This window comes from Nomascus leucogenys, chromosome 2 (assembly GCF_006542625.1).
Source record: "Nomascus leucogenys isolate Asia chromosome 2, Asia_NLE_v1, whole genome shotgun sequence".
NCBI classification, from domain to species: Eukaryota; Metazoa; Chordata; class Mammalia; order Primates; family Hylobatidae; genus Nomascus; species Nomascus leucogenys.
This window is the reverse complement of record NC_044382.1, coordinates 19383306-19410370: the sequence shown is the minus strand read 5'-3', so window position 1 is coordinate 19410370 and position 27065 is coordinate 19383306. Positions and strand designations below refer to the sequence as shown.

Genomic DNA, 27065 nt, shown 5'->3' with positions numbered 1-27065 from the left:
GTCTCTAGCTTGAGTTTTTGCATGATGGCTTTCATGCTGGGCACAAGGTGTCCGCTGAAGATTCTCGAGATTTTTTTCCGCTCAAGAGAGGAGGAAGGAAGGAAAGGGTGATGCTAGCCATTGCTCTGTCTTTCATCAGAAAAGCCAAAGCTTCTCAGCAACCCTCCCAGCAGAATTTTCTTATATCTCATTGGCCAGAACTCGGTGTTTTGGCTTTGCTGGGCAACAAAGGTGGCTGAAAAAGTGGTCGCTAAACTTACCAACATTTAGAGCTGAAGAGGGCATCAGGGGAGAAAACGGTTGGGAATGAGTATTGATTGGAAAACCAGCAGGCTGTTTCCAAGACCCTGCTCAAGGTCACATGGTTACGTAACAGACTTGTTACGTAACCATAGTTGGGACTAGCGTCTGCTCCTCTGATTCCCAGTCCTGAGATCTTTGGCTTAGACATTTAATACATTTTGTAGTGGCTAGATTTACAATAAAAAGGACAGTCCTGGAGACTATCTTTAAAGAAGAAAAACTCTGCATTGCATGCACTGAAATTAATCAAATGCTAAGAGGTCATGTCGCAAAAGCACTGGGCATGGTGGGAGCCAGAACATCTCAGCTCTGCCCCAGGCTGGCCAGAAATTTGGAGAAAGGTCCAGTTCTCAGTGCTTATGAAATGTGATTAGTTATTTATTTTTTAAAAATCTGGTTAGTGTTGTTCATTAAATATCCATTAAGTACTTTGGTAACTGTAGATGAAAGACCCTGTAGGGGGACAAACACTTGTTATTAACAACCATATGCTGTCAAGTGTGGGCTTACAACATGGGACCATATGCTCCCAAGGTTGGCATAGAATGACAGACGCCACCCACCATTCCTCCAGGCCAGGAACAGAGTAGCATAGGGCTCCAGGGGACACTGAAAATCAGGAATGTAAACAAACGCCCCTATTATAATTACCCTGCCATTGCAAGGAAGCCTGAATGTGTACACTTGGATTTTTGGGATAGCAGGAAATTGGACTGCATTCCCTCTGATCCCACCATCTGCTCCTTCCATGAGAAGCACCAAGGGGAATTGGCAGGCCCTGCCCATTCTTTAGCCTAAAGCTGGCACCCTCTCTTCTCTGATGAGTCTTTCTGGATGGTGCTGGGTTACACAGATCCTTCTTTTTCATTCTCACCCCAGGATACCATATATCCTGAACATTTTAGCATTTAATGATAGTAAAGTTAACTTTTCATCCTGTCTTATAAGCAGTGTCAGGAGTGGGCACTGTTTGGGAGACACAATGCAAGGCTTTTGAAACTTCCCAACCCCGAGGGCTAGCACATGTCCATATATATGGCAAACCCTCAATAAATACTAGAGCTGGACCTAAGAGCTGAGATGTCCATGGCTGTACCAGGTTAGAGTTTTATTTCATGATTCTGGGGATACCAGTAGAGTCGATTTCAGGATAGAGGGTGGAAGAAGTGAGAGCATTTGTGCTCTAAAAAAGTCACAATGCAGTTCAGTGCCCTTGCAAAGGATCCTTCCTGGTCGGATTACAGGGACATCCCCTGAGTTCAGGAAGACACTTACTTTGGAAAAACTCTAAGGGGAAAGAGCAACTCTGCAAAATTTGGAATGGGATCACTTCAAGAAAGGGCAATTCTTAAATGATAGGGGAAAAAATGCACCCCTGGTAGACTTGCAAGCAGAGTACTCAAATCAGCTGAGAATGCCCAAAATATGATTATAAAGAAGAGTTTTTATTAGTTCAGCCTCGGAATGCAAAAATAAATAAATAAATAAACAAACAAAACAAATGTAATCACTTTACAGAAAGCACATACATTACTTAAAAGTAGCACCTTCATGGAGCCATACTTTCTGCTCATAATTGTGTATCAGGTTCATTCATGCTAATGAGAAAAGGATTCCAGATTTTCTTTGCATCTGTCTGCTTCTCACATGGCTGTTAAGAAGCCACCTGCAATTCTGACAATTTCATGTCCTTAGCCATAACTACTTGTCCTCTCTCTTGAATCTTAAGATCCTTTTGCCTTCCAGACACTTACGGTGTTTCTGTGTCATCCTCCTGTGTATTTTAGAGAGGTGGGGGTGAGGACTGCCATGGAAGCTAAAGCTGAATTTTAATTTCAATCTTTTTTTTTTTTTTTTGAGACAGGGTCTCATTCTGTCACCTAGGCTGGTATGCAGTGGCACAATCACAGCTCACCGTAGCCTTGACCTCTTGGGCTCAAGAGATCCTCCTGCCTCATCCTCCTGAATAACTGGGACCACAAGCATGAGCCACCACGCCTGGCTAATTTTTAAATTTTTTGTAGAGAAGGGGTCTTGTTATGTTTCCCAGGCTGGTCAATCATTTTTTCTAGCCCTTTTAAAATTAAGGCATCCAAAGATTAAACTTGCTTAGAAGTGCGAGTGGCCCTAAATTGCTTTATCAACACCATCTCCAGGAAGTCTTCACAGACATGGGAAGTAGCATCTTGTTCTCCTGGATCTTCTCAACAGGTTTGCATTGTCAGCTTTCCATTTAAGTATCTCTTGCGTTCCTATCCATCACAAGTATATGATGGCACTGGTATCAGAACACTGCATTCTTCCTGATTGTCATAAAACTGATGTACTTGCAGCCTTGCTTGAAAAGTTGTCAGTATAAATAAAATTAAATTCACATTTTACATAATAGGGACTGATCCTGATGGATCGGGTCATGAGAGTATGAAACATTCAATACATCCTGGCACACAAATGTTAAATAACAGTAATACACTAATAAATACATAAATTACTTAAATATTTAAATAGCATGAAGGCCCATGGCAACTTGAGAGCTGGAAAATCTATACATAAATTAGCTGATTGTTTCAATGAGCATTTAGCATCTAACTATACAAATACAGCAAAGATATTGTGATCCTAAAAAAAAAACTTTAAAGCAAATCAGATAGAAAATATCTTTTTGGGTCTATTCCGTTGTGTCTTTAAACATTTGCTTAGTATCTTCCACTTTTCCTCCAAATTTTCATCCTGGGATCAGAACCTGGAAGAGAATGCCAAAAGTCGGTGTGGGGGGACATTGTAACAGCAAACTCTTCTTATTTCTCACAACATACGATCCTGGGCAACTGGGTTTCGGGGATTTCATGCCAGAAGGCCCAGGCCTTCCTTATGTGGCCTGGAATTTGGCTGGTGCCATGCTTGCCAGAGGCTTTCTTGAGAGTTTTCTTAAAATAATATCTGATTGTGTTACTTCCTTGCTGAAAACCCTTCAGTGGTTTTCAGGGCCCAGGGCCTCCAGAACAAGGTTCTGAGTCCTGCAAGCTTGCAAGTCCTCCATGCTCTGCCTCCTGGCTACCTCTCTCTCCTTTGCCTTTCTCTTTAGGAGGCCAGAACCCAGGTCTGTTTTCTTTCCTGCAATATCCCTGTGGCCAGCACAGTGTCCTACATAATGCAGACACCAAATAAATATCTGTTAGCGAATAAATGTATGCTTCTGATTCTGGCAACTGGGTGCCGGCCACTCCATCCCCCTTTCCTCTCCAACACAGCCCCCAATCATATCCCTGCACCCAGGTGCACTGAGAGTGCAGGTCTGGACTGGGCTTTGAGGGCCTGCTCACCTAATTGCAGGGCACAGATGCCCATTCACTCCAAGATGAGCTATAGTAGCGGTCCTGGGCCCGCACGCTAAAGCTGGCATTTTTGCGGCAGATGACCGTGGCTGAGGTCTTGTCCATGAAGACTCTATCTTTCTGCAGAAGAGAAGGAAAGTTGTGAAGGCCTCTTGGCAACATAGTCACAGGGTAAGCCGAGCCTATTTCTGCAATGCATACTCTCCCAAAACAAGCCCATCTTGGTCTTAGGGCACTGAGCTTGCAATTCACAGAGGCATGCGTAGAACTTGCACCACCTACTGGCAGACACTCCACATGTAGGTGCAGCTTTTGTACTTTGTAAGCTCTTGAGGGAGAAATCATTTGGCCCAACTTTCATCTTTCTATCACAGTTGCCTTGCCTCAAGGCCCCATGGCCAGTCACCCAGTCCTGAGCTGATGGTGAGAAAGAGACAGATTTGCTCTAGCCATCCCTGAGATATTCAGAAATATCATATCCTGATCATTTCATCAGAAAACTTGCCTTCAAATCCTGGCACTGCTACTTAATAGCTGTGTAACTTCAGGAAAATGTCTTAGGTTCTCTGTGTCTGTTTCCTCACTTATAAACAGGGATAACAATAATGCCTACTTCATAGAATTGTAGTTCAAGGTAGAAATCACGTCAAACTCTTAGCAAGTCTTTAGCACATAGGAAGCACTCGATATCACCTATTAATCATACAGATCTTAAATAGGGAAAGTACTTGCCAAGATGTAAAATAATATTTAGGTAAATATCTATTCCAGGATAGCCTCCCCACCTAATTTTTTTCCCAGAGAGTAACTAGCTCACTGAATTTCTACCACATGCTAAATGCTATGCTGAATTAGGGCTTTGTCCAGTGATTTTAAAAGTGGGGTGAAAGGAGTCTGGGGCTGTACAAAAGGGCCTCTGGAACCTTGCAACAGGCAAAGGAATTCTGCTGTAAGGCGAGGAAGCTGGGAAGCCAATATGTTAGCCTCTATAAGTGTAGGCATTCTGTTTAGTAAAATAATTTTATAATATCTGGAACAGCCAGGAGCTATCCATTTTGGGTGCGATATCTCTTGCCTGTTCTATCATTCATTACATGCACTCAGTTGAAACAACAATTTTAGGCTTCTGGAGCCCAGGTCTCCTCTATCAGGACTAATTCTGAGTGCCAAGATCAATGACCAACATCAGAGGTAGTGGAGTGGTTACGTGCATGGCCTTTCTGTCTGGCAGATTGAGTTTGTGTCCTGGTTATGTCATTTCCTAGCTGGGTGACCTTGGGAAAGTCACTTAACCTCTCTGAGTCTTCAATCACTTGTGAAATGATGATAATACTACTGGCTACCAACCATCCTTTTCTTGGGGTTGGGCTACTCTCCAATGAGCACGTAGTGAGGGCAGTGCTGCTAACACCTACACAAAATTCCTGCATCAGCTACAGCTTTGCTTTACCTTGCCACAGTTTCTGGAAAAAAGGAAAGGCTCTTTTCCACAAAAAAGGGGGTAAAAAAAACAAGAATAACATCAGCTGCCTTTGTTGGGTTAATTTTGTAGATTAAGTGAAATAAACATGCAAAACCCTTGGCACGGCTCTAGACACATAGAAAAGTGCTAAGAAAAGTAATTATGCATCACATAATAACATCTCAGTCAAAGAAGGATCACATATATGACCAGTGGTCCTATATTGTTATAATATTGTACTTTTGCTGTATCTTTTCTGTTTAGATATACAAACCATTGTGTTGTAATTGCCTACAGTATTCAGTACAGGAACATGCTGTACAGGTTTGCAGCCTAGGAGCAATAGGCTATACCATAAAGCCTAGATGTGTAGTAGGCTATACCATCTAGGTTTGTGTGGGCACACCATATATGTTTGCACAATGACGTAACCGCCTAAAGATGAATTTCTCAGAATGTATCCCTGTTGTTAAGTGATACATGGATGTAGTTGTTATTATCATCATTCATCTTCTCACTTTATGGTGGGCCTCCATAAAACTGACCAAGGAATATACTGCACTTGAATCACTTCTTACCTTTTCTCTTTTGCTCTTGCCCTGGACCTGAACGCAGAATGTCAGGGAGAAGTAGGAATGTGGAGTACTCCAGGTGTCAGGGTACTCCCAGCTGACCTCCACCTGCCGAGAATTCTTTAATGGCTTCAGCTGCAAGTTCTTGGGTGGGTCGGGTTTGACTGTGGAAGATGATAAACACGCTTTATTCTCATAATAAGGCTTTAGAGTTCAGTGGTTTTGGCTTATGATCTCACTTGCACCTTTGATCAGCTGTGAGTCCACTGGATAGTTACTTAACTTCTGTGAGCACCTGGATGGCAAATGTGAGGCACCTCTGCCGCAGGTGCTCACGCTGGTGCCTCGGGAAGGCAGTTGTTCTTCAATGGCCACATCTCAGATCCACATTTATTGCAGGATCTGAGAGATGCTCAGAATCCTCACCACTGAACAATCAGATGGGACTGCACAGTGAGAAGACCTCTGCTTTAATGGTTATGGGCCATGCACTGAAGGACCACCCTCTCTGTGCTAATCCCTCACTTTGCACTGAATATGGAACTGAGCTGAGCCTTTCCCTGGGGATGAGATGATAGATTTACTGCCCTTTCTTTTGTCTTTTCATAGCTTTTGGTGAGGACATGTCTTGGAGCAGTTATAGTCAATTGTCTCTATGCTCAATGTGCTTGTTTATTCCACAAATACTGAGCACCCATTATGTTCCAGCCACCGGACTATGCATGAAGGATACAGCAGTGAGTTTCACAAAGACTCCTTCCTCAATTAGGTCTTCTAGATAAGAAGAGGGGGAGACATGCTAGGGTGTGTGGTTGGGCTCTGTAGGCCTGGCTCTGCTCCACACAAAGATCATGGCTCCTAGCAGGTGCTTTGCAAATATGCTTCCCTCTGCTCTTAACACAACTGACATCTTTCCTTTTGGTGTCACCTAAATGTCACCTCCTCAGAGAGGCCTTCCTTGGCCCCCCTATGTGAACTCGACTCCACCCACCAAGTACAACCCCTCCGTAAGTTTTGAAGCAAGTTCTCTGGTTCTATTACACTTTATCATGCTGCCTGGTCAATGAATAAATAGTAAAGGAAATGACTTATGGTGAAATCCCTATCTGCCAATTAAAAAAAATAGATGTCCATTTTGGAAGGGTTTATATTCTAAGAAAGAAGTCCCTTTTCAAATGCTAAGGAAAGATTGGTTGGGAATAATTGCCATTAGTAGGGAAGCCCTGGTTCTGAATATGAATATTATGCTTGATTAGGCTCTGGGATTCATCATGGAAACTATCTGGCAGCTGAATCAAAGTGCAGCAAAGAGCAGCTCTAGTGGAGCGGATCTGGATTTGAACTGCTAGCTGTAAGATCTGAGATCTGGGGCAAGTTGCTTAACTTTTCTAAGACTCAATTTCCTCTTCCTTAAAATGCAGATAACAGTATCTACATCGTATTTTGTTTTTGGATGCAGAATAAAAGAGATAATGCTTATCAACCACCTACCCCAGTGCATGGGGCATTGTGAACATGTGACAAATAGTATCTTTCCCTATGGAGCACATATAATCATCCAAAACTCACTGATGTCCCTGATGAAGAAGCTGCTGGTGTAGTTTTCATACTTGAGCTTGTGAATGGCATCCACCATGACCTCAATGGGCATCCTCTCCTCAGCAGCTGGGCAGGCACTGTCCTCCTGGCACTCCACTGAGTACTCATACTCCTTGTTGTCCCCTCTGATCCTCTCTGCAGAGAGTGTAGCAGCTCCGCATGTCACCCCTTGGAGGTCAGAAGAGCTGAAGTCAAAGACAGAAATTAGCCTGTGTTACACACTGGGGAGAGAGTTCCTAGTGATTGTAGCCAGTAAGGCAGGTAAGGCCTCAACTGTTGTCCAAGGACACACTTTCTCCAACTGGGCTGATTTCTACCCAGAGGGTAAGAAACTGCCCTCCCCAGGAGAAAAAGCTGAGCTTCAAGAGCACTTACATGTCTCTGTACTAAATGAATATGGAAGTTTTTGTTTGTTTGTTTTAGATCTAGAATCTCTGATTATTAAACCCCCATGTTAAAAACTTAAATTCATTTTTTCCCATTTTAATTATAAAATCAATACACAAATCAGTACACACTAATTATAAAAGTAAAGATGATAAAGATCCATATAAAGGAAAGAAGTGTATGTCTCCTTCATCCTTAACTGCTCTCTGCAGGTGTAAGTACTAATAATAGCTTGTTGTACCCTTCCAGACCTTCCTTTTTCTTTTTCTTTTTCTTTCTCTCTCTCTCTCACTCTCTTTTTTTTTTTTTTTTTTTTTTTTTTTTTTTTTTTTTTTTTTTTTTTTTAAGAGACAGGGTCTTGCTCTGTCACCCAGGCTGGAGTGCAGTGGTGGAATCAGATCTCACTGTAGCCTCAAACTCCTAGGCTCAAGTGATCCCCTCCCTCTGCCTCCCAAGTAGCTGGGACTACAGGTGTGTGCCACCACACCCACCTAATTTTTTTATTTTTAGTATTTTCTGAGATAGGATCTCACTGTGTTGCCTAGGCTGGTCTTGAACTCCTGGCCTCAAGCAATCATTCTGCCTCAGCCTCCCAAAGAGTTAGGATTTCAGGTGTGAGCCACTGTGCCTGGCCAGAACTTTTTCAATGAATATTCAAGATAATTGTATATCCACATTTTATATATATATATATATATATATACACACACACACACATTATATATATAATCCATGTTATATATATCCCCACACTATACAGATCCACTATATATATTTTACTTATAAATATACATATAGATTTTGTTTTTATAAACTAGGATCAAATTGTATACATATGATTACGTAACCATCCTTTTCCCCTCTGAACATATTATGGGGAGCTCTCCATGACAAAACATATGGGTTGGGTTATCCATTTCAATGACTGCACATTAAGCAAGAGTATAGTGTACCATGTTTTATTTAACCATTCCTCTGCTGATTATGTCTTTATGCACTTGGAGAAACATTTCTTTAGTAAGCATTTTCCTTTTAAAGATGAAAAAGTGAGACCCCAATGCTTAATTTACTCAGTGAAATAATGGTAAAGTCAGGATGATCACCTGGGGTTTGCTTAGGTGATGATTAAAGTAAGCCACATGGGGGTTAACACATAGGTCTTGTATTTATGGAAGTTGCTTTTTTATGGAAAGTCCAAGTGTATTGGACCAACAGCGAACTTCAGATTAGTGATGTCAGCAGAAGTAAAAGGAGTTGAGGTGGCCCTGGGAAAATTTTGGGAGGCCTCATCGAGTTTTGGAGTCTGCTTCAGGGCCCCTAAGATCTACGCCCTGGAGCTCTTGTTTTTGACTCAAGGTGCAATTTCAGCAAGTCGTTTGTAGCTTTGAATTCTCCTTTTATCCCTTTCTTTGGTGCTATGAGCCTTCAGGAAGCATGGCCAGGCAATTTGGATGAGTGGGTTCAAACACAGCAGAGACTATTCTGAGTTCCCAATAATATCCTGCCTTAACACATATATTTATTCAAGCAATTGGCTAAAATCTCCACGTTCTTTCTTCAATGTAGACAAGGAAGGGTGGTTGAAAAAACATGGGTTTGACTTTGCTTTTCCCCTTATCATTAACTGATAGGTCACTGAGAGGTTGCCCTTAATTTCTTAATGAAATAGTTCTAGCAAAATGCTGAGAAACCAGAGCAGTTTCACTCACCCTCTGCTGCTTTTGACACTGAATGTCAAATCAGTACTGATTGTCGTCAGCCACCAGCAGGTGAAACGTCCAGAATAATTCTTGGCCTCGCATCTTAGAAAGGTCTTATTTTTGGGTTCTGGATTTGAAAAGAACAAAAATTCAATATTTAGGAGTTTTTTGCAGAAAGGTTTTGATTGTGATGAATCACAGGTCACCAGATGGTACAGGGTGAAGTTCTTCCATGTGTTCCCTCTTGGGTAGCTCCATAAGGATTGGGAGGGTCCCAGTGGGGTGTTGATTCTGCAGAGTACACTACACACCTAATATGCCCGGCAGAGGCATTCATTTTTTGAAGGCTATCACCCCAGTGCAGAGTGATACACTATTGGTTAATTTCCATTAGCCATTAAATAATATCACCATTATTTAAAGAAAACATCAGGCTAAACATTCAGACTGACCATGAAACTCCCTTAATATGAGATTTTGATGGTTGATAACCCAAAGGGTCCAGGAAAGCAAAGGAAAATGGAGGTTAACATCAATTAACATCAATAAGAGACTTGATATTCATTAACTACACTTATCATGACTTGGCTTTTCAATTTGTTGTTGTTGTTGTTTTTAACTCTTATAAACGAAAGAGAAAACTGATACTATCCAAGGGCATAGAATTACCTTTCTGGTCCTTTAAAATATCAGTGGACCAAATTCCATCTTCCTTTTTGTGAAGCAGCAGGAGCGAATGGCTTAGAACCTTGCCTCCTTTGTGACAGGTGTACTGGCCAGCATCTCCAAACTCTTTGACTTGGATGGTCAGGGTTTTGCCAGAGCCTAAGACCTCACTGCTCTTGTCCAAGGTCCAGGTGATACCATCTTCTTCAGGGGTGTCACATGTAAGGACCACCATTTCTCCAGGGGCATCCGGGTACCAATCCAATTCTACGACATAAACTGGAATGCACAGGAAGTGGAGAACTAGGCTGTAAGCTCCAGGAACTCTGGGACTGTGTTTTATTAACCCTTTTGGCATCCCCATTGCCTAAACACAACCTTGTTTACAACAAGTAAACAGGTATTTGGCAAATGCTTGCTGAGATGATCTCAAGGCATTAGACCCTGCTTGGGCTCAAGGTCAAGGAAAAGAGAAACAAAGAGTTTTATAGCTGCCATCGACTCATTGACTGGAAGGCTGCCCTTAATAGTAACCTTTGATTATTTAGTAGATTGGAAACACCTTAATATACCAAAAACTGCAAACAGCACAATACTCTTTGCCAAAGGTCTGGGGGAGAGAAACGTCCAGCACAATTTCAGTTTCATAGAGAATACGGCAGGGTACAATATTTAGCAGAATAACATAGTCATTAAAAGCTCAGGATGTTGAGAACAACTAACCAAGACTGTAATCCTGTCTCCACTAACCAGCTGGGGGATTTGGAACAATGTATTTAATTATCATGAGCCTCAGTTTCCTCATCTGTAAAATGATAACAGTATCTGCCATACATTTGACTGAGGATTAAATGAAAAAAAAAAAGCATGTAAAGTACTTAGCACAGTGTCTGCCACACAGTAAATTCTGTGTTAGTTATTGTTACTTACAGACTGAGGAGTCAGCCAACTGTACAGAGAAACTCTCTGTACAATTTTCCATGGATATTTAAGGATTTAGTTCCCTCTGTTTTAAATCACCAATGGAGATTTTCATTCTCTCTGTATTATTATTATTGTTATTTTTAGCTATCTTACACTTTTATGAAGCAGTCCAGTAGATCTTAGTCTTCCCATTTAATGAAGAAGGGTACTGAGGCCAAGGATCTAAGCGTGGTCACATCAAGTCAGAAGTACAAGGGCTACAGCTCAGACCTTTTGTCTCTTGGGCTTTGCAAGGGATGCTTAATGCTAGTGTCTAAACTGGCCTTTGAGGAATGGCTTAGTATAGTATTTCAGAGTGTGTCATAGCAAAGCTTCATTCATTTTTTTATCCATGCATAAATTATTAATTGAATAGAATTGTTTAATGTAGTAGTTCCCAAAGCATGATCGATGAAACACCATCAGCAGCATCACCTGGGAATAGATCAGAAATGCAAATTCTCAGCTGCTGAATCAGAAACCCTGGGATGGATTTAGTCATATAGTTTTTAAGCTCTCCAGATGGTGTTGATGCCTGCTCAAGTTTATGAGTCACAGTGGTTGAGAGCCTGGATTTTGGAGTAGCAGAGGCCTGGATTTAGAAGCAGCTCTAGCCCTTGCTCCAGTCTTGTGGCCTTCGGCAAGACATTCAACTACTCTAAGCCTCAGTGTCATCATCTTTAAAGTGAGAAAAATATTAGCCCTTGCTTTAGAAGGTAGATATGTGGATTATATAAGCTCATTCACATAAGAGCTTAACACAGTGCTCTTACATGCTTTATAAATGGTGGTTCTTGTTATTGGCCTCCAGATGTAAAGCACTGTAGAACATAAAGTTTTCACTTTACATCAATAGGATTATAAGGACTGAATGGATAACAAAAATAAGAGGTCAAAAGCATTTGGGGTCCAACTCTGGGGAAATGAGTAGCTGTGCTGATGTAAAACCATGCGGCACTTTTGGCTTTTTCTTGTGTTTTTTTTTTTTTTGTCCCCGTGACACCTAAACAGCATGGTTATTTTCCTGTCCCAACTGAGGCTCAGAAGCCCTAGAAGACGTTTGCTCAACAGCAGGGAAAACAGCTGCAGGAGGAAAGCTGAAGAGAAGCATCAAGAACCTGGCACTTAGCCTCACTGCATCATCTGCCCTCCTAAGTCACACCTCGGAGAGTTTCTCACACTGATTTTCTGGAATTTCTGTGGTTTACCAAATCAGAAGTCACTAAGGGGTCAAATATGCCAGGGCCAAGATTCCTGAGCTCGCTAACAATCCCAGGGTTGGAAGGGATCTGCCATATACCCCTGGCTCAGGCCTTTGCCTTTACTTAAGAGAGTATCTAAATCTCTCAAACCCTCATGGAGAAGGGGTGGCTGGATTCTGTTTTCCTAAAATCCTTGAGAAGAGAGGAGTGGTCCCAAATTTCTTTCAGGTACCCATTTCAAGATGGTACTCTCCAGAATATCAAAAGGTTATTTCTGATCATCAGCTGAAATATTTTCATCCTTAATTTATGTCCGTTTCCTCTTATTGAGCTCTCCAAAGACCTGGGAAAAAATTACTTCATGTCCTTGTAAAAATGTTTTCACAAATTTAAGTGCACCAGCTTTGAAGCAAGACAGAATTGGGATCAAGTCCCTGTTCCACCCTTACCAGGTATGTGACATTGGGCAAGTTACTTAATCTCTCTGGCCTCAGTTTCCAACATTTATAAAATGGGATACAGACAGTCTCTACTTCATATGGCTCTTGTGAGAATTAAGTGAGACACTGCACTCAATAAACATTAACTATAATTATTATACAATTAAAGATAGTAATCGCCAACATTATGATGTTGGCTTCAGTGATAAAAGTCTGAGGGTCTTTCAGGTACAGCCAATGGTCAGAATGTACATTTACTGAGTGTGAGATACTAGAAGGATGGGCAGAACTCCTTATTTTACCATTAACTATTCTATTAGTCTACTAATAAATTTTACTGATCATTGGGATAATAAAAAGTATCTCTTGAATCATGAGAGATATTTTAAACAACCAAAATGGTAATACTAGCTGACATTTACTTTCACTTTACTATCTGTTGAGTTGTATTCTGCATTCATTAACCCATTAAATAACCCATGTGGTAGGCATCCACTTTGTAACATCCAGTTTACAGTTGAGGAAATTCAGGATCAGAGGTGACCCAGCTCAAAGTCACATCACCAGTCATTGACAGACCTAGGACTTGAACCCAAGTCAATGTGAGTCTGAATCCTAGGCTTCCTCCAAAGTGCTTGGTCAGAGGTAAGTCATCACAGTGCCAACTGAGGGGGCAGTATCATGTGGTGGAATGAGAAATGAACACAGTTGTTATACTTTGCAAATCCTCTACTTTGGAATTTTAATTGTGTGAAACAGCTGGTTTTTAGTACTACTGGAAAATATCATATGTCTTTCCCCACCATAGTGTACCAATGTCATCCAATGTGAAAACCAAACAATATAGATACCATGAAGGTGGAAAAGAGAGATATGGCATTGCATTTTCCCAGAGTGATGGCTTTCTCTAGAGGACCCAGTGCATGGTTGCCCATTTCAGTTTGATTTCCCACCAGTGGCTGCCCAAGAGTCCTGGCTTAGAAGTGGGGCCTCCACAGAGAATAATGAGAGGCTGGTTACCATCTTTCTTCAGTTCCCATATGGCCACGAGGGGAGATGCCAGAAAAACCAGGGAAAACCAAGAGATGACCAACTGCTGGTGACACATCTGTAAGAAGGGAGAGAAGCAGGGGGAAGAGAAGGAGGAAAAGAGAAGGAGGAAGGAAGAAGAGAAGAAAGAATGTCAATAATTCTTATTACCTTTCTGAACCATATACACATTCTAGCTACTTTTTTTTTTAAATAAAATCTTGATTCTTCCCTTTCTTCTCCATAGTGTCAAGCAAATACTAAGTAAGTTACAGGAGTTCTATGGCAGTCTGTGGAGAAGAACATCTCCAGATAGAGAACCATAGGTTATTTGGGGCTGTGGAGTTGAAAGAGACCTAAGGCAAGCCATCTGATACAATCCTCTTATTTTTATGATGAGAAACTTAAAGCTTAGAGAAGGAATGTGACTTTCTGGATCAACATCTAGCAGTTGTTTATTTAGTGCTTACTACATAAAGAGCACTGGGCTAGAAGCAGTTGAGAGAGTAAAAAAGGGCTTACCTGGATCCTGCTTCCTAGGAGCAAATACTTTTACTCAATAAATATTTATTAAGTCAGTGTGTTAAATGCCTCCCTGCCAGCTGGAGAGATAAGCCACACATCTGTATCACCGCAGCACAAAGCAGTGTGTGCTGGAGCACCCAGAACTGAAGGACTTGGGTTAGGGACAGGAAAGGTAGTACAGAGGCGAACTTTCAAGTTCCGGCAATGACCTAGTCACCAGCCCTTGCCTGTAGGGGTTTAGCTTCTCTTGTTTTCCAAGTTCAAAGATTACTCTCTCCCATATAGAGAACCTAGTGGTTCTAAAATTTGAGTGACTGTCAGGATAACCTGGAAGCACTGCTACAACAGACGGCTGAGTCCCACTCCCAGAGTGTCTGATTCAGCAGGGATGAGGGCCTGAGAATATGCATTTCTAGAAAGTTTCCAGGTGAAGCAGATGCTGCTGGCGCCGAAACCACACCTTGAGAACCACTAGTTTAACCCATGTTCAGGGTCCAGAACCCCTGAAAATCAAAGTGTTCATTGGGAAAAGACCACAACATATTCATATATCTACCATGAAATAATGAAATGCATAATGTTATGTTAAATCAGCTGCCATCTGATACAGAAACCAGTCTAGGTTAGTATCCAGGGTTTATGAAAATCTTCAGATTGCAAAAATTACATGCCACTTACGAATGAGGTAGAGATGATTATTGAAACATTCTGAAACAACTCCATTCACCTTGCAGAGCACCCATGGTCTGGAGGAAAGCGGTTCTGAAACCACTGTTTTAAATTATATGAAGGGCAATGTTCAACTGTTTCAATCAAATACCTTAAAAATGAGCATTCCTGGGTTGGGTGACTGAATATTGACAAATCACAGCTTTGTCAGAACTGCTGCTAACCCTAGGGGGACCTTGCTATGTACTTTATTCCCTTATAAAGTTTGTGAGTGGCAGAGACAGGACTAGAAGTCAAGCCTTCTTGGACACTGTTCAGTGCTGTCACCACAGCATGGAGTTTTAGGGGCATGGCTATCACTTCAGTCTAGGTTATGACTGTAGCAAAGTACTAGCTGGCACAGGGCACCAGTTAGTACATTCACAGGCTTGAAGTTAAACAGACACAGGCTTGAATTTTGGTCCCGCCGCTCATTTGCTGTTGAGCAGTGGGAGCAACTTGTTGGCCAAGTTACTCTCTGAGCCTCAGTCTCTTTGTCTATACAATGGACATAATACTTATCTCAAAGGCTTGTTGGGAAAGGCAATGAGATAACATATTACAGAAGGCAACTAATAACATATTAACTTGAACCTAGAGGAAGAGTTAAGGGAACAGTTTGGTATCTCTGTGTTTTATATATCATGGATAGTCAAGAAAGTCATTCTAGGCAGTAGGGAAATGCGCACAGAGGTACTGCAATTACATGGGCCTGTAAAACCCAGAGGCTGGCACACTGGAAGTCAAAGAGTGGAGATTCCTGGCATCTCCTGGTGATTTCTTTATACCCACTTACGCTGAGGTTTTCCCACTAGCTGTGTGCCCAGCACTTCCTCTGCATGCCTCAGATGCATTTGACAATCTCAGGTGAACTGCACTTCAGGGTCAAGGGAACCCTGGCCATGGTTCTAAGAAACGACTCCCATTTTAGTATCACCTACATTTGAAACCACAGAGCACTGTCCAGGAGAGGTGATGGTGGTGGGTCTTCTCCTTTGGCTCTCTGGCCGATCAGCTGATACTAGGGAGTGCTACCCCTCAGCCCACATTTCCTCAGCATGGTAAGTTTGAGAGTCTTGATGATTAAAACAAATTTTTGTGTGTGCAATTTCATAGGTTTTCTAAACTCTTGAAACCCTTGTATGAAGGACAAAGGGACCCCACGTTACACACTCCTACTTCCTGGGGTATGCTAAGGGCTTCCCAACACTGGTGCCAACATCAGCATGCCAGTGACACTTGGGTGGGCATCTCTTTTTCAAGTTTTATTTTGTTTGTTACCTTTAATTAGAAAAGGTAGTTATTATTAAAGAATAAAAAGATATAGTCACAGATGGCATGGGTGGCACATGCAAAGATCCCCAGTTTAAGGGCCAGGCAGACTTCTATAACTGTCATCCCAGCTCTTCCACTTATTAGCTATATGACTCTGGGTGAGTCACTTGGCTTCTTTAAGCCCCACACTCCTGATCTATAAAATGGGCATGCTACTGTGGTAAGGAGTTAGTGACATAATTCATGTAAAGTGTCATGGTGCCTAGATGAAGTCAGGACCCACTGTTTGCTCCCCTCCTTCCATAGCATTTACTACAATGGCAACAACACAGTCTCTTCTTTACTGTTTGTCTTCTCTGCCACACTGAGTGAACTCTCTTATGTCATGGATCATGTCTATCTTGTTTTGCACTTTACCCCCAGAGTCCAGCATAGGGGGGTTCCATGACTTATTAGTAGAATGAAGGAATGTATGGAAATCATACAATTTCAGATTCCAGTAAAATAACCTCTAAGAGGTTACCCACATTCCATCTAGTATCTTGAAATTCCTTGTTTGAAAAAGTGGGTCATCACCTGGGGTTTAGTAATCCCTCTGTTAAAATGACATTGTTGCTGCACAGAATTTTACCTGGGCAAGTATCAGATACCAGTACAGTAAAAGTTAACCTTTTTTCCCCCTTCTCACAGATTTAAAAACTCTTCAGGAAGCAATAATAGCTTTTCATTTTTTAAGTGGGGCCAAAGTTAGTTAAGCCACAAGAATGGACAACCCAGCTATCATTTTGGTTGATATCACAACTGACGACCAAGACCATTACAAATATGGGAGCAAGTCTGATTTATAACATTGTTATAATTATGAATTCAATTACTTTAAGGAATGCATGAAAGGCTTTTTAAAAATTTCAATAGTAAGGCAGGCACCACTCACTTTAGCTCTATACAATCCTTTAACTGATGGGCATTAACATTTTGGAATATACTTTTATACATCAATACACACCACTTCAAAATAAGATAAAACAAACATTTCCATAAACTATGCATACACACAGATCTTGCTTTACAGTTATCATTAGTTGGCTTTTAAAATGGACACTGTACATCAGTCCCTAAAGTACGAAGTTTTCACTAATGTTCCAGCAGGTGACTCACCAGGGAGGCTTCCAGGAATCCACCAACTCCCTGCTGCCAGGTCCTGGGGTAGCACACTAACGGTTTCTACACCTGGACAGCTGCAGGCCCACAGGGAGGGGAGGGAGGCAGGGGCTTGGGAAGTGCTTACCTTGCTCTGGGCAGGACGTAGAGTCCAATGGCCCTGAAACAGATGTTGTTTCTTCTGCTGCTGTTGCTGCTACTGGAGCTTATATACTCTACTCCTTTCTGATGGAAACTTAAACTAGAAACTGACTTGTTGCAACATTGAAAACAACTCTCAAAACCTTCTGGGGGAATTTCAAGAAGTTCCTTTTTTGTTTGTCTCTCTCTGTGTGTGTATCAATAACGAGGAGGGAACATAGACATCAAAATCCCAGGTAATGAACTAAGAGGAAATGACTTTTGGGTGGGGAAAAGGAAGGAGATGGAGATGCTAATTTCTTTGGGTTTACATCATGGCCAAGGTGCTTAGAGACAGCACTAGGCAGATTCCCTGGGTTCCACAGATCGAGGAAGAAGGAAGGCCAAGGGGCGGTCAGACGGGAGGCTGAGTTCATGTCAGGATGGAACAACTGTATGCCCAAGGGCTTAAAAGCAAAATCCTGGTTCTTCCCAAGTCAGACAGGATGAGATGAAGGGCAAAGGGTATAGTACATCTGGGGCGCCTTCCTCCACATTAGTCCTTTAATTTCAGAAACATACTATTTACCACCCATCTTGGCTCCATGCACCTCTCCCCACATTCCCCGAGTGGGAATACACGCGTGCACACACACATCCATGCACATTTCATACAGACACAGCCCTGGGGAGATGATAAAACTGTGTGTACCACTAATAAGACTCAAATATGTGCACATCCCGTGCTCATAGGTACTCGGTCATAGGGGCGGATGGGAGCAGAAAGTGAAATACCCTCAGGGAGGCATACAGACAACCACACTCAAGGCACCCCCCCTTGGGCACCCAGACTACATCCTCATTTCATTTGCACACAAATTTATGGCCCTAGGGGCTCCGTGCGGATGCACAGGAATAGCGGAATAAAGATATCTCTCGTGGTGGAATTTCAAGTTGCTAAGAGGTATGCAAAGGTGTACACCGGTATGGACCCCCCCACCCCCCCGCCCAGTCTGCACGTGAACAGGAACACGTACCTGCACGTATACCAGGTACACGCAGACAGATGCGGGCCATCCCCAGAGCCGCCGACAGAGGTCGCTGCGAGACGGTACCCGCGCCCCCAGTCCACCCGCGCCTCGGAGTGCCCCCGCGCCCAGGAGTCCCCCCGCGCCCCGGAGTCCACCCGCGCGGGTCCACTTCTCCATCCCTGCTCTGGACCTCGGCCCCTGCGGCGGGGGAAGTTCCTGGGGCGGTGGCTGGGACCAGGCCGGGTTTGAGGCGGGCGCAGACTTCCGGGCTAACTTTCCTCGCCGTCTCAGCGCGGGAAGGGGGAAATGGGAAACCCGGGCGAGAGCAGCGGAGCTTCCCAGCCGCACACTTCCTCCCTCCAGCCGTTTGTTTCGGCAGGGGAGGGCCCTGGCAGCCAAGCCGGCAGTCCCACTGGTTATCCGACCTTGTGCTCTGGCGGGGGGTGGAGACCTTACATCCAGCTCAGAGCGCCTCCTCCCATCCCCTGTGTCCTCTAGGCCTCCCCAGACTTTGCCTTTTAGCCTTCCAGTGAAACAAGTTCTGTATCCAAGATATACAATTAAGTGGACAAAGCAGATTGCAGGTATGTTTTTTGTATGATACCATTTGTGGGGTGTGTGTGTGTATGTGTGTAAGTGCACCTGCACTTTTCACAACTGGTATCTCTGAGGCATATGTAACAACTGCGGGAGGGGCTTTTGTAAACGTGTATTAATTTCCTCTGATCCATCACTAAAGTGTACTGAACAGAAGTTGACGTGAAGTAGTTTCGCTAATTTATTTATAGTGGCTGCACCACCACAGATGAGTCCTTGTGCCCCCCCATAAATAAATACATGCATAAAATAAGACAAGGTTCAACGTGACACAAATATTTTATTCATGTGTTCATAAAAGCACCTTCAAAATTAAAAAAAAAAACAAAACTGTAACGTAAAGTCTCAGTGAAAATCCAGCGCCAGTTATGCAAAAGAAGCTTCGAAGTATGCCCTCATCCTCCCTTTTCCGCTCAGATTGCAGCCCGAGGGCTAGTCCTATATGAAAGGGCCCCCAGTGTTCACCTCCACCAGGGACAAGTAATAGGGTTTTAAGAGCATGGGCTGTGGAGTTAGAGAGCTGGATACCCGTACCTGCAAGTTACTTACCTTCGTTAAGCCTCAGTCCCTCACATCTGTAAAATCGGGTTAATGATAGTACCTGATCTTAGGACTGGTGTGAAGATTAATGAGATATGATGGGATGCAGTTAAAGCAGCATCCTGGCTAAATGTTAATGAATGGCTGCTTGCACTTATTTATTTTTTTATCCTGTCGTGTCCCAGAAAGTCTTTTCGTAGCTCACAAGGGGACATCAAAGACCACAAAGAAGAGTGGAAGAAGACAGAGAGAATCAATGTGAGGAGCCTGGAACAGGGCTCTGAATTGTCCTCCCACAGTGAAATCACTTGGCTATTGCTGAGCCACGAATTTGACTCTGAGCATCTAGGATGAGAAAGAAGAACTGGCACCTACGCCATCTCTGCCCCTCGGGACTGACTATTTTGGTAAGTTCAGTTCACCCATGGAGGAAGTGGTTCTCGTACTTTATCTGCGTGTAACAACAAAATTCAGGTTCTTGGGGCTGATGCTCGGAGATTGTGATTCAGATCTGGGATGGGGCTCAGGAACCTGCATTTTAACAATGGAGGTTCTAATGTGGTCATTGGCAGGTTGTTCTAACGTGGGGGCCACAGCCCACTCTCTGAGACAGGCTGTACACGGCCAGCCAGCATTCTGGTAATATCAGCCGAATGCCCATTGACCTGATTTTGGAGAAGAGGTTTATCAACATGTCCCGCTTCATAATCCAGACCCTGATCCCAGGCAAAATGAACCGATACCCATAAGCTTTCTATGGCTTACCCTATGAGTGAGGAAGGTCTGCTGACAAACAGGGCATGCTGAGCTGCAAGGTTAATGTGACTGATGATTAAGCTGTGAGATGGAGGCAACCCCCAAAAAACCAAAAATAACTTAAATAATTTTTTTGGCCACAAAAACTTATTTTCTCCTAGAAGAATGCTTTCATCATCTAGTACACATTTCAGATAAAGGAGAAGCCATGTGTACTTATAAAAATTAAAATCTTTAGAAGATTACATAAGCAACACATGCATGCATGCTATTGTAAAAACTTCAAACAATACAAATATACATAGAATACAGTGTTGAAACCCTGATTTCTGTGGCTTCCAGAGGTTACCAGTGCCAGCATTCCTGCAGAGCTTCTCATGCTTCTCTATGTATTTATATCTATCTGGCTATATAAATGGGATCATACTATACATATTGTTCTGCAAGTTGCTCTTTTCTTGCAACAGTCTATTTTGTATTCAGTCACTTGCAGTGACTTGCTAGAGGTCACTTGAACAGATTTCACATCTGCATCAGTTAGGTTGCCCTGGACTTAGTTTTCCAAGGAGCTCTGCAGTTCTAGGCATCAATCCACTAAGGACTGGTAACATCTGGGATAAGAAAAGACTATCTTGTCCTGTTGATGTCTCTTAGGAGCAAATAATTTGCCCTACAAGCTCCGTAGCCTTTTCACGAAGTCTCGCTTATCACCTGTATACCACTCCCTGACAAGGAGAATGGGCTTATTACAAGGAAAATGATAGACAAGGCAGGTTTGCCCTACTAGGTGGAAAGTGGTAGGCCATTGAGAGTCATGAAACCACCCTCACAGGGTTGACAAGAATTGCGTGCTGGGTTCTGGGCAGACATATAGTTATAATTAAGCATTAATTAGGTTGCACGTTGGCCCACTTCCTTGTTGCTCAAAGTCACGTAGCACTAGATCCTGACCATTTGCATCTGCATTATTCCTGCAGATAGGATTTCTGACATTAGGGTCATAAGATTGTGTAGGAATTGATTTGTATCCCTGTTGTTCCTTTAGATGGGATCTCTGACATTACAATCAGAACGCTTTTGTTTAAGAATCACTTAAGTTGTTTTTCAGGTCCCCAATTCTACCACATTTCAGTTTGGAAACCCCCACAGAGAAAGGGGATCAGGATGAAAATACAGCTTCACCCTGTCCCATGACTTCACTGTGCACTCTTCAACCAATCAACCATCTCCAACACATCGGCCCACTCCTAAACTCTTAAAAACCCTAGTCCCAAATGCCACAAGGAGAGAGATTTAAGGTTTCTTCCTGTCTCCTCTTTTGGTGACCCTACTTTCTCTGCTGCAACCTGGCCTCTCGGCGTATTGACTTGCCGTGTGCAATGGGCAATGAACCTATTATGGATACAGTCACACGTGTCTGTTACATGAGTCCAAGTGATTTGTTTGGCTAGTGAAGTGCAGAAATGGGGCAATTGTGTGGATAATGAAAACTAAGGCTTCTTCCCCCAAATGGTCAGTTGCTTTTGAAGGGATACTTCTAGCCTAGGGGTATGGGAAGTAGCTTCTACCTCCTGCCTCATAGATACGTGCTTTTAACAAAAAAAGAGTGGAAGTGTTACAGCAGATAGCTAGTCAGACATGAGCAGGGCAGAAGAGGGTCCCCCCCACTCCCCGCCCACCACCACCAGGAAGGTCAGGCAACCATCAGGTGGGGGTCAGATGGTTATTAAACTGTCTCTCTAAAATAGTAATTGGTCACAGCTGGTACCAGGGAAAGGCAGTCTCCCAATAGATGGAACACCTGAAGCTGGTGATCAGCAGCTTCCCGATAAGATCTTAGGAGTTGGGCGAATGGGCTCAAGCATGCGCACTAGGAGGGAAAATGGTCGAATTTAACTGGTGTATGAGCTTCTTCTAAGAACACTCAACTAGTAAGGGAAGAATGCCTCAAGTGAACAAGAGTACAATTTTGGTAAACATACTGCGTATGTGGCCCCTCCCAAGTGCTGGCAGGCCACTGTGCATGCGGGCAGCCCACCCCAAGGGAAGAATCAGGGGAGAAGGAAGGCAACCCCCCAGAAGCAAGACAGCATATGCAACCCCAAATCAAAGGTTAAACCATACACTTGAATCTCTCAAGTCACTGTCCCTCTTCCAAGTGTACTTCCTTTTGTTCCTGCTCTAAAACTTTCTTCTTTTTTTTTTTTTAACATTTTTTTTTTTGAGACGGAGTTGTGCTCTGTCTCCCAGGCTGGAGTGCAGTGGCGCGATCTCAGCTCACTGCAACCTCCACCTCCTGGGTTCAAGCCATTCTCGTGCCTCAGCCTCCTGAGTAGCTGAGATTACAGCTACCATGCCCGGCTAATTTTTGTATTTTTAGTAGAGATGAGGTCTCACCAGGTTGGCCAGGGTATTCTCGAACTCCTGACCTCAAGTAATCCACCCGCCTTGGCCTCCCAAAGTGCTGGGATTACAGGCGTGAGCCACTGTGTCTGGCCTTCTGCTCTAAAACTTTCTAAATAAACTTTCACTCCTGTTCTAAAACTTGCCTGGGTCTCTCACTCTGTCTTAAGCCCTTTGGTCAAATTCTTTCTTCTCAGTGTTAGGGACAGGAGACAGAGAAATTCTAGGCAGAAAAGGGTGGGGGTCCTTGGCAAAGACCCACCCTCAAGCCTGGTGCCGCGGCCCAAAGTGAGAACATGTATTCCTGTTTTCCCACTCCAATGTTGCCGTTTCCCAAACCACCCATGGCCCACCCTGCCCCCACATCCTGCACCCATAAAAACCCCAGGCTCCACTGGCAAAGAGCAGAGAAGGGGAGAAGAGAAGAAGCAGCTGAATGCCGGAGAGAAGCAGTTTGACTTCAGAGGGGTGACTTGATGGCAGGACTTCAGGGGAAGAATACCTTCCCAGTCCCTCCCCTTTCCACCTCCCCTTCCTGTGGAGAGCCACTTCCACTGGCAATAAATCCTCCACATTCACCACCCTTCAATTCGTTCATGCAACTTGATTTTTCCTGGACACCGAATGAGATCTCAGGTGCCACGGGTGAGGATGCTAAAGGCTGTCACACTGACCCTCTGCCCTTACAAAAAGGCAGAGGGGTCACTGAGTTGTTAAACACTTAATCCAACCATGGACAGCAAAGCTAAAAAAGTGCACTGTAACATATATCCTCTGGGGCTCCAGTGGTCGTGGGTACTCCACCCTAGATGCTGCTGTGGGGCCTGCACAGAGTTTTGGTCCTGCCGGTGCCCAAAAGCATTTGCTCTGGCTCCTGCACCTGCTCACCTGTGTGCTCCCCCTCCCATGAGGGATTGAGAGCTGTGGGCTGAGTAAGTGAGGCATTCCTGTCATGAGGACTGCGAAGGGGTCAAGGAAAACCTCATGTTTCCTGAGGAGGCAAGAATTGAGGTTAGTTCACCACCACTAACATACTTTGGTGCCACGTGATTTTGGTGGCACGTGACTTGGATACGTTCCCTAGTGGTAACAGAAGGTTCTAGAGCACAAAATTTAACAGTGTATATATGAGTGGTATGAAGGCGAATGATTTTTGTTTTCTTTTTAATGATCTCTTAAATTTTCCAGAATGTCTACAATGACCTTGTATTACTTTTCTAATCAGAAAAAAAGAAAAAAGTTACTGAAAGAAGAGATAAGTGAAGCACACACAAAAGGCAGAATATGTAGTGGATCAAGAATTTGTATTTTATAATCTGACAGACCTAGTTAGACCATAGTCCATATTTCAAATATAATTACATGTGCTCATAGCTGAGAACCTTCTCCTGGGATGGATGCAAGTTACCAGGTCACTGCTGAAATGTTGTACTTTTATGGATGGTGATGAGGAAGCATCTGTTTTAGGTGTGGTATTTCCTGGAGGCAGAAAACTGCTTGAGTTAGCTCATTCAGTTTTTTAGTGGCCCTTCTAATACATGTTTTGTTTTGTTTTAATGCTTTGCAAAAGATTCCTAGAGTGGAAATTGCCTTTGCAAAAATTATAACAGTGAGAAAATTATGACAGTGAAAGGGATCTGACCTAACTGTCCCCATCTTGCTTCTGGGTATCTTTGCTCATTCCTGGGTGTGGGCCAAGCTAACTTTGGGAGAAATTTAATTAAATGATAATGGCCCTTCCCAGATACTAAATTGCCCTTGTAAAACTAATGAAAGGCCGCCAAGTTAGGAGGATGAGAGGGGCCTGAATTCTGTTAGGAAGTATGCCTAGCCAGCCATTACTTAGGAGGTATAAAGATTTGCAACTTCCCCAATTACTCCAGCAGATAACATCACTATTTTAGAATCTAAGACTGGCCTTTGGAGATGTCTTTTCAGGTTTTTGCATTTCTGACAACCGGATGGGCCCCACCCAGGAACCAACTCAACACAAGAAGACAGTTTCCACTCCCTATGATTTCATCTTCAACCCAACCAACCAGCATTCCTTACTCCCTGGCTCCCTACTCACCAAGCTGTCTTTGAAAAACCACTAACCTCTGAGCCTTCAGTGAGACTGATTTGAGTGATAATAAAACTCCAGTCTCCTGTACAGCCAGCTCTGCATGAATTAAACTTTTTCTCTGTTGCGACTCCCCTATCTGGATAAATCAGCTCTGTCTGAGCAGTGGTTCAGGGAGAACCCGCTGGGTGGTTAGAATCAGCTTCACTTTCAAAGGGCCTACAATGTCCTCATTAATTTCTTCCCCTTCAAAGATGACTGTGATCACATGTTTACAATATTGTCCTTCCACCCTTGGCCCATGATAAGGGCAGAGGGTGGTAGATGCAGTCACTACTGAATTTCATTACTCCAGTGGGGATTTTTGGCCTGCTCAACTGGACTGACTGCAGAGCAAGTGTTCCACCTTGACCTTGATTTTGCCATTTGCATATGGAAACCTTTTTTTTTTCCTTTCTAAATGCAACTCTTTGGTAATCCTAGTGAAAGAAATGGGTGTGTGGGCAACTGGAAGGGAGTGGGTGTGTCCTAGGTTGTAGGATTGCTGAGATGTAGAAATGCTTATGCTAGAAAGGTATGAGAACAGTTGTTCTGGTATTGCTGTTGGTAGAGACAGGTAGAACAAGACAAGGTGGGAATAACATGGAGTGGGCAGATGTTTGTGGTGAAGTCCTGGCATCTATTGTCTGAGGGTCCCCTATCAACATTAACTCCAACCAACAATTATTGAATTTTAACCAGCACCCCCTGCATTTATAGGATGAATTGTTAAAGCACCATCCAATAAAGTACATTCCTGCTGCTACTCACCCTAGAGCACATAGAATTCTCCTGGAGAGAAATAGATTGACCAAAAATCGGGGCCTGCAATTTGGAGCATCTTCCATTGTGACAGTTGATTTGGGACTCACATTTAAGGCTGCATTTGTTTCTCCATTCACAGAAAATTTATATTAATACTCATCAGGCTTTTATTGTATCTTGTTCTGGAAATCTGCTCTGGAAAATAACTATGACCCCTGGTCTTCTGCCCTGTCATTTTCTATCTAATTTTTGGCTTTGAAAATCTATCTGTCTATCTATCTATCTATCTATCTATCTATCTATCTATCTATCTATCTATCTATCTTGTATCTATCTATCTATCATCTATCTATCTATCATCTATCTTGTATCTATCTATCTATCATCTATCTTCTATCTATCTATCTATCTATCTATCTATCTATCATCTATCATCTATCTTCTGTCTATCATCTATCTTCTATCTATCTGTCTGTCTATCTATCTATCTATCTATCTATCTATCTATCTATCTATCTTTTATTCTTGATGGTACTTTTAAAAAGTAACTCATGCCTCTAGTTTAAAATAAACCATGCTGGGCATGGTGGCTCACACCTGTAATCCCAGCGCTTTGGGCGGCTGAGGAGGGAGGATTGTTTGAGGCCAGGAGTTTGAGATCAGTCTGGGCAACATGGTGAAACTCCACCTCTACAAAAAAATTTAAAAAATTAGCCAGGTGTGGTGGCACATGCCTGTGGTCCCAGCTACTTAGGAGGCTGAGGCAGGAGGATCACTAGAGCCCAGATGGCTGAGGTTACAGTGAGCTGTGATTGCATCACTGCACTCCAGCCTGGGTCACAGAGAGAGACTCTGTCTCAAAAAAAAAAAAAAAAAAAAAGTCAAATAGCACAAAGGTTACTAAGTGTGTCTATCTTCTTGAGGTGCCTCCCTGGTCCCCCAGTGTGAAAGCTGTGTATACCACAGATCCAAATCAAGCTGTTCCAAATACCCTTCAGACTTGGTGATGATCTTCTAGTCATTTTACTTGAACATGGAACAGCCAAATAGACAGAAACTCAATTTCATTTATGTTTTTTAATAGGTGAGAGATGTTCCTTTTAGACCTGGAGAGATAGCAAGAATCTTAAGACCTTGGCACCATCACCAACCGGTTACACCCCAGTTAAGGAGACTTGATGAGGCATGAAAGTTAAATAATGCCAAACACAAAAATATGGCAAGGTGGGGTTGATTAGTCACCAAACGAATTTACATCAAAGGCATTACCATGTTTGTTATGTAGGTGCCAATAATAATGAAATGCCACTCTACAGTATTTGGGAGGCCAGAAAATTTAACAAAAAGGAAAGTGGCATCCTCAGTCTTATTGAAGGCAGCAAAGCAAACAGACACTAGAGATGAACGGACTTGGGTTTGGGTCCC

At 43.0% G+C, this 27065-nt stretch overlaps 1 protein-coding gene, 1 long non-coding RNA gene and 1 other non-coding gene across 3 annotated transcripts in view; 2 read left to right on the top strand and 1 right to left on the bottom strand.

The window, feature by feature from the left end:
* Positions 1 to 1976: 1976 nt before the first annotated feature.
* LOC115837257 (interleukin-12 subunit beta-like) lies at positions 1977 to 18066 on the bottom strand. Its single transcript, XM_030822534.1, has 8 exons — positions 17455 to 18066; positions 13650 to 13737; positions 10028 to 10303; positions 9368 to 9485; positions 7242 to 7456; positions 5679 to 5836; positions 3627 to 3758; positions 1977 to 3046 (listed from the first exon to the last, which is right to left on the bottom strand). Exons 2-7 carry the CDS (start codon positions 13735 to 13737, stop codon positions 3627 to 3629), a joined length of 987 nt encoding a protein of 328 aa, XP_030678394.1. The 5' UTR covers positions 17455 to 18066; the 3' UTR covers positions 1977 to 3046.
* LOC115831927 lies at positions 4984 to 5109 on the top strand. The gene has a single exon (XR_004027423.1). It is a non-coding gene; the product is annotated as a U4atac minor spliceosomal RNA (small nuclear RNA).
* A 474-nt stretch (positions 18067 to 18540) lies between the features above and the next one.
* The window catches only part of LOC100601618, a 29980-nt gene continuing 21455 nt past the window's right edge, over positions 18541 to 27065 (top strand). Inside the window, exons 1-2 of the long non-coding RNA XR_001115212.2 lie at positions 18541 to 19062; positions 19801 to 20022. This is a non-coding gene — a long non-coding RNA (uncharacterized LOC100601618). The remainder of the gene's footprint in view (positions 19063 to 19800; positions 20023 to 27065) is intronic.

Bases quoted from the DNA above. Each gene is read 5' to 3' on its own strand.
- LOC115837257 (XM_030822534.1), bottom strand. From the start codon at position 13,737: ATGTGTCACCAGCAGTTGGTCATCTCTTGGTTTTCCCTGGTTTTTCTG. The intron at 9,486-10,027 runs GTAATTCTATGC...TTTCAAATCCAG, and splicing joins TATTTTAAAGGACCAGAAAG to AACCCAAAAATAAGACCTTT. The intron at 3,759-5,678 runs GTAAGAAGTGAT...TCTCTTCTGCAG, and splicing joins GCAAGAGCAAAAGAGAAAAG to AAAGATAGAGTCTTCATGGA.